Below are 10,523 nucleotides of genomic sequence, written 5' to 3'. Positions count from 1 at the left end.
GCTCCTGGCCTCCCCCGCTTTTTGATAGTAATGCTTCCGGGTTGAGCTTGTGCCTGGTGCTCTGCTAAGCATTTTACAGCGTTGTCATTTAGTCCTCGCAGCGACTGTAGACTACTGTCCCCATTTGACAGATCCAGAAACTGAGGCTTAGAGGTCACACGAGTGGTCAGAGGTGGGGCCAGATTGCTTTGACTCCGGTGCCTGCTATCTTAACCTTGCTGTAGTGGGGGGTGGGGCAGACAGGCAAAGGACTTGCATCAGACCCCCCAGGCAGGTGCCAGTGCCCAGGAGGCATGTGACTGGGGCCGTTCCCTTTCCCCTGCTCACCCCTCACATCCCGGGACGAGTTTGTGGCCCACTCACTTCCTCCCTCGGACGAAAATCCAGGCTCTGTGCACACTCTTCCTGTCCAAAACCACATGCACTGTCCCTGTCCGGGCACGTGGCGGAGCCCTGCACCGTCATCTGGCCCGTCTGTGCTGGGCAGCGGAGACCAGGAATCAAGGCCGATTCCTGCCCTCAAGGGCCCCACCAAGCTCGCTCTCGGAAGCCCCGGCGTCACCCCCAGCCCTGCCCCTGTAAGAGGTCGGTAAATGTAGACTCAGACTGAGGTCGAGGGGCATGGGTGTGAGAAGGTAACTCATAATAGGCACATCCACAGACCTGCACTGGGTTCTCAGCCATAAGCCAGCAACAGTTCGGGGTGGTGATGGTTGCTGTTCAAGGGGAGTCAGAGGGCACCGTGAGAGGCCTGGGTTCGAATCCCTCCTCCACCTTTAGCTGATGATTCATGCGTTTATTGGGCAGTCATGTGCCCGGCAGAGGGGCTGCAGCGGTGAAGGAAAGATGGCCTTTGCCTGCGTGCGGCATGTAGCCTGGGGTGAGAGGCGGGACGGTCGGGGAAGGGGCAGACCTCTAGAGGGCACCCACACCCACTGCCCCTCCCTGAACAGCCGCCACCTCTGCTCGGGTCCTTAGGGCCAGGGGCGTGTGGAGGAGCAGCAAAGAGAGATCTAGAAGCTAGGACACAAGAGTGTGAGGTTTGGGGCCTCAGTTTCCCCGTTTGGTCAAGAGTAGGGGGCAGGATTCCTGCCCAGCTGTTTCCTCTCCTACCCTAGTGGGATTGTGCCCGGTAGCAGTGAGGGGATAAGGGAGGGCACAGGGACTGGGCTGGGCTGGCCCTTGGAGCCTGTAGCACTGTCGGCGACAGAAGCCCCTGCTGATCCGTGATAGACACTGGGCAGGGAAATGGCAGGTGCTCATTCATTTCACAGACCAGCACTGGGGGGAACAGATGCTGTAGGGACACACAGCAGCCTCCTCCCCCCCATCACGCACAGGGACGCACTCCAACACCGCCAGTGGGTCCTGGAGCCACAGAGAGCACCAGGCCCCGTGTACACTTTTTTCCTGGACATACCTGCGACAAAGTTTAACTGTAAATCAGGCATGGTCAGAAATTAACAATAACTAAAACTAGAACAATTCATTACCATAATACGAGTTACGCGAATGTGGCATTCGGAAGTAAAATAAGGGTCACCACTTGAACACAAGTGCTGAGGTGCTGTGACAGATAACTCACAGATGACAGAGATGGCTGCCGGGGGACCAACGGGCCGGAGCACGTGCAGCGTGGGCACTCTGGACAAAGGGGTGACTCACATCTGGCCGGATGGAGATGATCTGAGATTTCATCACGCTAACTCAGAACGGTGTGCAACTTAAAACGTATAAATTGTTTACTTCTGGAATGTTCTATTAACTATTTTCAGACCGCAGAGTTCCGTGGGTAACTGAAACTACGGAAAGCAAAACCACAGATAAGGGGCGACTGCCGTATTTACTTCCTGGCTAATAGGATTCAGAGGCCAAGAGACAAGCAGTCATGGGGAGCAGGACCCAGCAAGGAGGCCTGATGGTGAGGACCTGAGTTGAGGGGGCATGCCAATTGCCCCCTCCCAGCTGCAGCCCCCTGCCTCAGGCCCTTGGGAGCTCAGGCCCAGGCTCCCAAGACTAGGCAGGCCTGGCTGGCGTAGCTCAGTGGATTGAGCATGGGCTTCGAACCAAAGCATCGCAGGTTCGATTCCCAGCCAGGGCGCATGCTTGAGTTGCAGGCCACGGCCCCCAGCAACCGCACATTGACGTTTCTCTCTCTCTCCCTCCCTTCTCTCCCTAAAAAAAATAATAATAAATAAATAAAATCTTAAAAAAAAAAAAGACCAGGCAGGGCTGAGGACTGCCCCAGAGGCAGGGCACCTGCATCCCCCCCACCCACCCAGTCTCTCCAAGAAGAATCCAATGTACACTCATTCATTCATTCCACAAATGTTCGTGGGAGAGCTGCTGAGCAAGGCATTGTGCCTAATGAGCAAAATGTGAGGATGAGCAAAAACAGACCTCGTCCCTGTCTTCACATGGTTGACAGGCTAATCAAACGATCCCACAGACACAGGACAGCATGCCAGTCATGAGCAGCAAAGCAGAAGCAGCTTTGGAGCCTGCCTGACGGGAAGAAAGGGAAGGCTTCTCTGAGGAAGGGAGCGTTGGATCTGTAACCGGAAGGAGGTAGACCTCACCAGTGTTCCAGGAGGAAGAAAAGCTTGAGCAAAGGCCCTGTGGCCGCAGAGAAAGGACTTTAGTGAGAGAATGCCGGAAGATCACATGGCCGCAGGGAATAAAGAGGCAAAGCCAGACTGGGATGAAGGGTAGGGCTCTTGGGGGCCACAGGGAAGCTGAGCCTGGAGCCCAGATACATGGAAAAGGAGCAGAGGCTTTAAGTGGAAGGGGGCCAGTGTCTGAAGTGGGCCAGGAAGGGCAGGGACCCCTTGAGAAGGCCCAGATTGGAAGTCACAGAATCCAGGCAATAGATGGTAATGGCAGCCCCAGCTGGGTAGGTCAGTGGTTAGAGCATCGTACTGCTACACTAAGGCTGTGGGTTTGATCCCTGGTTGGTCGGGGCACATACAAGAATCAACCAATGAATGCATCAGTAAGTGAAATAACTGATCTCTCTCCCTCTCTCTCTAAGTCAATAAGTTTTTTAAAAAAAACTTAAAAGAGATGGTGGTGGCTTACCACCACGAGGGCAATGGACAGACTCAAAAAAGATACTTTGGAGGCAGAACGGGGGACTGGGTGCTGGATCGGATGGATGCAGGGGCTGCTGGCAGGAGAAGCCTGAGTCCTGGGAGGACCGTGAGGCCACCGAATGGGAACACCTTCCGGGGCCAGGCCTGGGAGAGGGTCCCGGGGTCCTGAATTGGGACTCGGATCCCTGATGAATATGTATGCCTTTGGGGACCTTGGTGGGGCCAGGCCTTGTAGGCTGGAGCCCGAGGCCTGAAAGAAAGGCTGGTTATGGAAGCCAGTGGCAGCCCGGAGATGACTAAGAAGACCCAGAAGTTGCAGCCAAAGAGGCAGGAGGAAAATCAGGCCAGACAGGGTGTCCTCGAAGCTGGGAGAAGCCAGAGGGGAGCGCAAGGCTTACTTCCAGCTGAGCGGCCCTGGGTGAACTCCCTTATGAGCCTTGGTTTCCTCCTCTGTAACATGGGGTAGCTCGGCCGTCTCACCCACCTCACCACTGACTGCGGGCCAGAAGCGACGCGGGGAGGAGGAGGAGACGTTCTGCACGGTAAGCGTGTAGGGCCCACTTGACGATGGCTCCGCGGGCGCCCCCAGGAGCCGGTGCGGACCCGAGGGCAAGGCGGCCCTAGTGGCGGCTCTCGCGTTAGGACCCAGCGGATCCAGGGCTGGAGGGCGGGCGCCAGCCCGTCGGGGGCCCCGAGCGGGGCTCGCAGCGGGCAAAGGGGCGGCTCCGGCGGGCGGACTCGGAGCGGAGTGACCCGGCCAGGTAGGCGAGAGCCTGGCTGCGGGACTCCGCGGGCAGCCCTCGTGGGACCCGGGCCGCGGGCAGGGAGGGGCGGTGCGGGGCTCTGCGTGTCCCCGCTCCTGGGGGCGGCTGCCAGTGTCCCCGAACCCCGGCCGTCTGAGCAGATGCTAAGAGGCCACTTAGAAAGTTTGGGATCGCTTTGAGAGGAGGACGCGGGCCGGGAAGGGAGAGGAGCCCGAGTTTGGGGGGGGCCAGAAATAGGGGCGTCGGGGCTGGGGGCGGCTTTTGTTCTCCCTGGGAGGTTGGAATGCGGCGGGCGGGCGGGGGGGCGGGGTGCGGCGGGAGCCCCGAGACGCGGAGAGACAAAGGGAGATCAGAGACCGGGAGAGCGCGCCGGCCGCGGCTGATTGTTCCCAGCTGTGCGGGCCGCCACATCTGGTTTCCTCCCGTCCGACCCCGGCCCGGCCTCCGCAGCGCCTCCCTCGGAGGGAGCGTGGGCAGGAGGCTCTGGGAAGGGCCCGCTCGGCCCCCTCCCACGAGGAACGCAGAGGGGAGCGGTGTTGCGGCCGCGGGCAGGTCCTAGGTCTCCCCCACACCCCGGAAATCCATAGTCGAGAAGTGCTTGGAGCTGTTCCCTGGGTCAATTAATTACTCCCACGGGACTCGCCTCTTTACAAGCACTCCCCTTGCCCTAGGGGCCCCTTTGCCCAGGAAGCCTGGGCCTGGGTGCCAGACCTTCTGGGGAGGAAATGACTAGACTCCGTTGGGGGGGCTAAGAGGCCAAGGAGGGGCTTTGGAGACAGAGGTCACCCCACTCATAAACCCCTTAGGCCCTGACTCAGGGCTGCCTCCTAATGTGCCTGGCTGCTATCAGCCCCCAGGGATGGGGATGAGGACCCGAGAGCGTGACCCCGTAGGGAGCTGCAAGGAAGGAGGCCCAGGTCTTTCAGCCCCATCCGGGGCTGAGCCAGATGTCCCTAGCCTGAGGGGCAGCTTGAGTCCTGAGTCTCATCTTCCGCACTCACCCTGTCCCACCTCAGTGTCCTCGCCCGCCCCTCGCAGCTGCCTGGAGTGTTCGGGGAGGGAGAGAGATGTTGAATGCAGGAGGTGGACAGGGGTCACAGAAGTCTCGGGACTGGGGAAAACGAGGGCAAGATGCCCGCTTCTGCCTCTTTCCTTTCTTCTCGCTTGACTCCCCCCAGGGGAAATGTGTCAAAGTTAGGCTTCCAGTTAGCTGTGGGGAAGAGCTCCCCGTGCTGTGGCAGGGAGGGGGCGCTCCTGGGTAAGTGAGCCCGTGGGCCCCTTCCCAGGCCTCCCAGCAGACGGCTGACTATTTGCGGCTGCCCTCCGCTGAGCTGGGCCCGGACCTGGGGACCTGGAGACTCGGCCAAGTCCACTGTGGGGCCAGCAGCCAGACGCTGGACTCAGCCAGGAGTTCTGAAACTTCCAGAGCCTGGTGAGAGCCATGGAGCACTGCTCTGTCCCCCCAGAACTACATATGCAACACTTTCCATACCATGTCGGGGGGTTCAGCACCCCTAGGTTGGGTGACATCATGGTTCCCTCCAGCACTGCCTTCCTAGGAGCCAAAGAAGCCCTCCTCAGACTCCACCCTAAGTGTTTCCTGCTGCTGCAGACAAACAGACCACAGTCTCGTGAGTCTGATGCACAGCCAGGTCTTGGGAGGCCTGGCAGGAGAGGGATCTTCTGGGGGTGGGAGCCCTGCCCAGGCCTGGCTGCCTGCGGGGGCCCTGGGGCCTGCGCATGCATGTGGTTTCCTGCAGAAGGACGATGCTCAAGGCCCAGGGGCTAATTGGGAGCAGGTGGTGGGTTTGGCAGACGCCACTGAGCGGGCTGTGATGTTGGCTGGACAGGGCTGGGGTCCCAAGGATGGGCCCCGGCCGGGGTCAGGGATTTACATGCTCGGTGTACTGGGCACCTAGGGAAGGTGCTGAACCAGAGCTGAGCGTGGTGGTGGACCAGGAGAGCAAGGCCAGGGCTGGGAGGGGGCTAGAAATGTCCCCTGCCTGAGCAGGGCAGGTAGGGTCTGCTCTCCATCAGCCCTGGAGCCACGTGGGAGGCCTTGTCCCTCAGGGCTTGAGCCCTCGGTGAACCATCAGGTTCCCTTTGAAGGGACAGCAGATGTCCCTTCAAAGCAGTGCCCTCTCCAGACTCTGGGCCCTCCCCATGCATTGCTTCTATTCTGAGTGACTCCTTGTCCAGGCTGAACTTGGGAGCGGAGGTGGGCTCGGCAGTCCCGGCTCAGTGGGCCTGGGATGCGGTCTGACCCCCTCCCTTCTCCCAGCTGCCTGACATCAGCCCAGCCCGCTTCACCCAGTGGCCATGAGAGCTGCCTACCTCTTCCTGCTTTTCCTGCCTGGTGAGTGGCTCACGGAGGTGGCGTGGGGGGTCCCCTCACGTGGGTGAGAGTGAGGGTGTGGGGGAGGGAGATGGCGGTGGGCCTTTGTTGTGCCCGATGGCCAGAGCTCAGGTCCCCATGTCCCAGGGCCTCCTGCCTGCTGGAGCACAGACTGGACTAGCCAGCCCCTTCCAGGGTCTGCGGCATTTCCTGGGCTCTCACCCCACCGTCCACGGCCGCAGACAGGCAGCGTCCTGGAGAATGGGCACACACACGCAGGCGCGGAAGGCCACACTTTGCGGCTCACTCCGTCACCCTCCCAGGAGCTGACGTGTAGGGAGTTGAGGGTACCAGAGGCATGGAGTCTAGACCCATTTGGGGCTCCACCACCCTGTACAGTCTGGACCTTGGAGGGGTCCCTGGTGGTCAAGTGAGAAGTCATCAATGGGGATCAAAGGGCCCGGCCAGGTTCAGCCTGCATCTTTGAACAGCCGTCTGTTGAGCTTCCACTCTGCGCAGGCACCAGTGCGGCCGAACGCAGGGCCGGCCGCCCGCCGCTGCGAAAGCCAGCACTCGACGAGAGGCAGGTGCTGACGTCAAGGAAAGCAGTTTATTTGCAGATGCTGGGCATCTGGAAGAAGGGGGACCCGCGTCTCAAAGCACGGCCCCACATCTCAGTGGAGGCAGAGGCGTTTATACGCAGGGCGAGGGGAGCAGACAGGGGTCAAGGGAGGGGTTGCAAAGCTCTCTACATGCAGACGAGCACAGTCCGTTCCGATGCGGCACGTGGCGGTCCGGTCGGTGCGCAGCATCCTGGCTCCACGTCATCCTGGCTCCATGGTTGACAGTCAGCACATCTCCTGGAGCCGGGGTGCCTGAAGGTCAGGATCAGCACCTTCCAAAGTCAGTTCCTAGGATTCTTAGACACGCATGCTGTTCATCTACAAGCCGCATACTAGTCAGAGTCAGCACTTCCAGAAACGATGTCAAAGGAAGAAGCGTGGTGGGGCGGGTCACAATTTTCCACCGTTACAGTTTTCCACTGTTAGATACCCTTGGCGGGGCCCTCAGGACAGATACCGCGAAGAACCGGGCAGACAAGTCCCCACCCTCCTGGTGCCGCCAGTCTAGGCAGGGGAGGGCCGTGTTGATAATGGCCAGTGTGCTGAGTGCTACGGTGGGAATACCAGGAGGATGGGAACGGCAGGAGGGGGGCCAGCGAGCGCCTCTCAGCAGGGCTGACATCTTGAGACCTGAAGAAGGTGACCGGATCACAGGCCTAGGGAGAGTCCGGTGCCCAGGTGGGGGGACAGACAGGAGAGTGCTGAGGGCCAGGATGCCAGCGTGGGGGGAGGAGTGGGGGGTATGGCCAGGACAAGGTCAACGAGGGGACACAGGACCAGGAGTTTGCGTGAGGGCCCTCATGGTTAAGGGATGCGTTTGCGTCCTGAGGGTCTTTAAGCGTCTGGTCGTAGGGATCTTAGGGTTTCGCAAGCCTGCCTCTCCGGGAGCAGCTCCCACCCCTGCTGTCCCCGTGGGACACCCCCTATTGCTTCGTCTCCCCACAGCAGGCCTGCTGGCTCAGGGGCAATATGACCTGGACCCACTGCCGCCGTTCCCAGACCACGTCCAGTACCCCCATTACAGCGACCAGATCGGTAAGGCCTTGTCCCCCCGCCCGGCCCTCCCAGCCCTGCCATGTCATTAAGGCCTGGCTCCCCAGACGTGCAAAGGCTCAGCCAGGGACCCGGTGGGGTTAGGTGATGGGGGTCAGGGTGGGGTGGAGGGGGGCGCTCCTGGCTCAGTCGTGACCTCCACTGCCCCTGGAGCTGGGAACCAGCCTGCCCGCTACCGCCCCCCCCAGCTCCACATTCACCTCTGTTTTCAGACACCCCGGACTACTATGACTACCAAGGTAAAGGGCGGGGGCTGCGTAGGGTGGGCGGACACCTAGGCAGGTGGGCGGCGGGCAGGGCAGGGCAAGGAGAAGACCCCCCATCACGTCCTGTGCAGAGGCCACTCCTCGGCCCCCCGAAGAGCAGTTCCAGTTCCAGTCTCAGCAGCAGGTCCAGCAGGAAGTCATCCCGGCCCCCACCTTCGGTAGGCCGCAGGCCCCAGTCAGCCCTGGGGGTGGCGGGGTCGGTGCCGGGGCTGGGAGAGGGGACCCAACCCTGCCCTGAGAGGGCCTCTCTCAGTGGCCTCTGCCTGCCCCTCTCCCAACACCAGAGCCAGGAAACGCAGAGACGGAGCCCACGGAGCCTGGGCCTCTTGGTAAGAGATTTCCCGACAGCCTGAGAAGCAGGCACAGCCCCTGAGGTCAGGGCAGAGCAGGGCGGGACGCTGGTGGGACAGACTGCCAGGCCCTGGGCTTTGGCCCAGGTGGGAGGTAGGATGGGGGGCTTGCCGAGGTGCCCCTGCTTTAGGCTGCCAACCCAGGGCCCCCTGGGCAGCTTTGGGAGATCCCCCTGACCCCCTGGGCCTGGCTGGAGGCTGAGTTGGCTGCAGGCTTGGGAGGGGCCCCCTGCTTCCAGACGCTGGGGACAGGGAGTGTGCTGGCAGGCAGGTGACCAGGGAGCAGGAAGCCCGGGCTGGCTGAGCGGGTCCCAGGCTGCCCCAGCCAGGAGCCCGAGAGAGCAAGACTATGACGGGTCCTGTCTCCCCCCCAAGAGCTCAGTGCGGTGGTGTGTGCGCCTGTGAGGTCGGCGTGGACGACTGCGACCTTGTGTGCGGGTGTGGATTTGGGTTTGAATGGATGTGTGTTTGAGACATGCTCCTGAGTGCAGTTGTGAATTAGTGTATGTGTAAATGCACTGCGTAAAATCAGGCAGCCTCAGTTCCAACAACGCCGTGTATGCATGTATTGCACATGTATCTGTGTGTGCTGGTGTGTTTGTGGGGGCGGCATGGGCTAGACCAGGGGGTGCAGGGCTTACCTAGTCCCTGAGATGAGAGCCAGTCTCTGGTGGGCAAGGTTACAGGCTACCTGCCCCCCCGTCTGGGCCCTAAGCCTCAGCCCCCCAGTCTGATCCCCCTGTCATCCAGACTGCCGTGAGGAGCAGTACCCGTGCACCCGCCTCTACTCCATCCATAAGCCCTGCAAACAGTGTCTCAACGAAGTCTGCTTTTACAGGTGAGCACAGGCCGGCCGAGGCGGGCAGGGAGCAGAGGGGGACCGCCCCAGCCGGCCCAGGTGGAGTCTGGGGAAAGAGAATGAGTCCTGAAGCTGAGCTCGGCCCTGGTTGAGCCCTGGCCTGGGGGTTGGGCCTCCAGGGCTCCAATGCCAAGTCCTGTCCTCCGGGCTCTCCCAGCGGGGCTGGGTGGCGGTGGGGCTGACCCTGACCCTTCCCCTGGCCTCGTCCCCCCAGCCTCCGGCGAATGTACATCATCAATAAGGAGATCTGCGTCCGCACCGTGTGTGCCCACGAGGAGCTCCTCCGAGGTAGGCAGCCTGCGCCGCTGCCCTCCCCCTGACCCGGCTCACTCAGTGTGCACCCACCTGTCCACGTGTGTGAAACACGGGTCACGTGCGGGCGTCACGGCCAGGGGACCCTGAAATCACCCAGCCCCACCCTGACCCCATCTCCTTTCTGCGCCCCCAACAGCTGACCTGTGTCGGGACAAGTTCTCCAAATGCGGTGTGATGGCCAGCAGTGGCCTGTGCCAGTCCGTGGCGGCCTCCTGTGCCAGGAGCTGTGGCGGCTGCTAGGGCACGGCTGGCACCCAAGCCCCGGCCCCTCCTCAGACCTGGGGCCTTCAGGCCCCACCTGACCTGGTGCTTTCCTCCCCGGCCTGACACCCCTTTTATCTGATAAAAAGTTAGTGGGCTGTGGCCAGGGGTTGTCTCGGGCCCCTCCCTGGCCTCTGGCCGCCCCCGAGGCACAGTGGGGCTCCCCACTGCACAGTCTTCGCCCCCAGGAGGGAGCTCCCTCCCCTGGCCTCTCAGCGGGGCCTGTGCCTCCTCCGTCCCTCTGAGGTCAGTCCCCGGCCCCTGAGGTAGGCTGTGCCCCTCGCCCCAGCTGGTCTGCTTGGACTCCCCACAGCCCCCGGGCACAGGCCACCTCTGTTTTCTACAAAATTAAAAACAAGTTTTTACGAAAGATTCAGTCGTTTTTCAGAGACTACACATCGGGTGGCCAGGTGCCTCCACCACTGTCCGTCCTGTCCGAGAGAGAGGCTCCTGGTCTCTCAGGAAGGGACTGTCCCGGCGACCTGCTCTTTGCCCCCGCCGTCCAGCCCTGCCTCTGCACCCACCGACCTCCGCTCCGACCTGCCGGAGAGGTGGGCCATGACCGCTGACCTCGGGGCCACATCCCAAGTGGAGGGTTCAGGAGT

The 10,523-nt window shown here is 61.5% G+C and overlaps 1 protein-coding gene across 3 annotated transcripts; it reads left to right on the top strand.

The window, feature by feature from the left end:
* Nucleotides 1-3,510: 3,510 nt before the first annotated feature.
* On the top strand, nucleotides 3,511-10,250 carry MFAP2 (microfibril associated protein 2). 3 transcript variants are annotated; one of them, XM_045859421.1, is made up of 10 exons: nucleotides 3,511-3,634; nucleotides 5,143-5,288; nucleotides 6,138-6,212; nucleotides 7,760-7,849; nucleotides 8,080-8,106; nucleotides 8,205-8,291; nucleotides 8,418-8,462; nucleotides 9,234-9,321; nucleotides 9,557-9,630; nucleotides 9,794-10,250. In XM_045859421.1, the coding sequence occupies exons 3-10, from the start codon at nucleotides 6,176-6,178 to the stop codon at nucleotides 9,895-9,897; spliced, it is 552 nt and encodes a 183-aa protein (XP_045715377.1). In that variant the 5' UTR covers nucleotides 3,511-3,634; nucleotides 5,143-5,288; nucleotides 6,138-6,175; the 3' UTR covers nucleotides 9,898-10,250. The 3 variants fall into 3 exon arrangements, with proteins under 3 accessions (XP_045715377.1, XP_045715378.1, XP_045715376.1); XM_045859422.1 differs by lacking the exon at nucleotides 3,511-3,634 and adding an exon at nucleotides 3,776-3,853 and having other exon boundaries at nucleotides 7,763-7,849; XM_045859420.1 differs by lacking the exon at nucleotides 3,511-3,634 and adding an exon at nucleotides 3,776-3,853.
* The last annotated feature ends 273 nt before the right edge of the window (nucleotides 10,251-10,523 follow it).

The sequence above is a fragment of the Phyllostomus hastatus genome, unplaced genomic scaffold (assembly GCF_019186645.2).
Source record: "Phyllostomus hastatus isolate PE091 unplaced genomic scaffold, TTU_PhHast_1.1 phas_scaffold_182, whole genome shotgun sequence".
NCBI lineage: Eukaryota > Metazoa > Chordata > Mammalia > Chiroptera > Phyllostomidae > Phyllostomus > Phyllostomus hastatus.
Note: the sequence above shows the minus strand (reverse complement) of the source record. Positions and strands in the feature narration are given on the sequence as shown.

Coding starts and splice junctions, on each gene's coding strand:
- MFAP2 (XM_045859421.1), top strand. CDS start 6,176: ATGAGAGCTGCCTACCTCTTCCTGCTTTTCCTGCCTG. Junction 8,463..9,233: donor CACGGAGCCTGGGCCTCTTG/GTAAGAGATTTC, acceptor CCTGTCATCCAG/ACTGCCGTGAGGAGCAGTAC. Junction 9,631..9,793: donor CCACGAGGAGCTCCTCCGAG/GTAGGCAGCCTG, acceptor CGCCCCCAACAG/CTGACCTGTGTCGGGACAAG.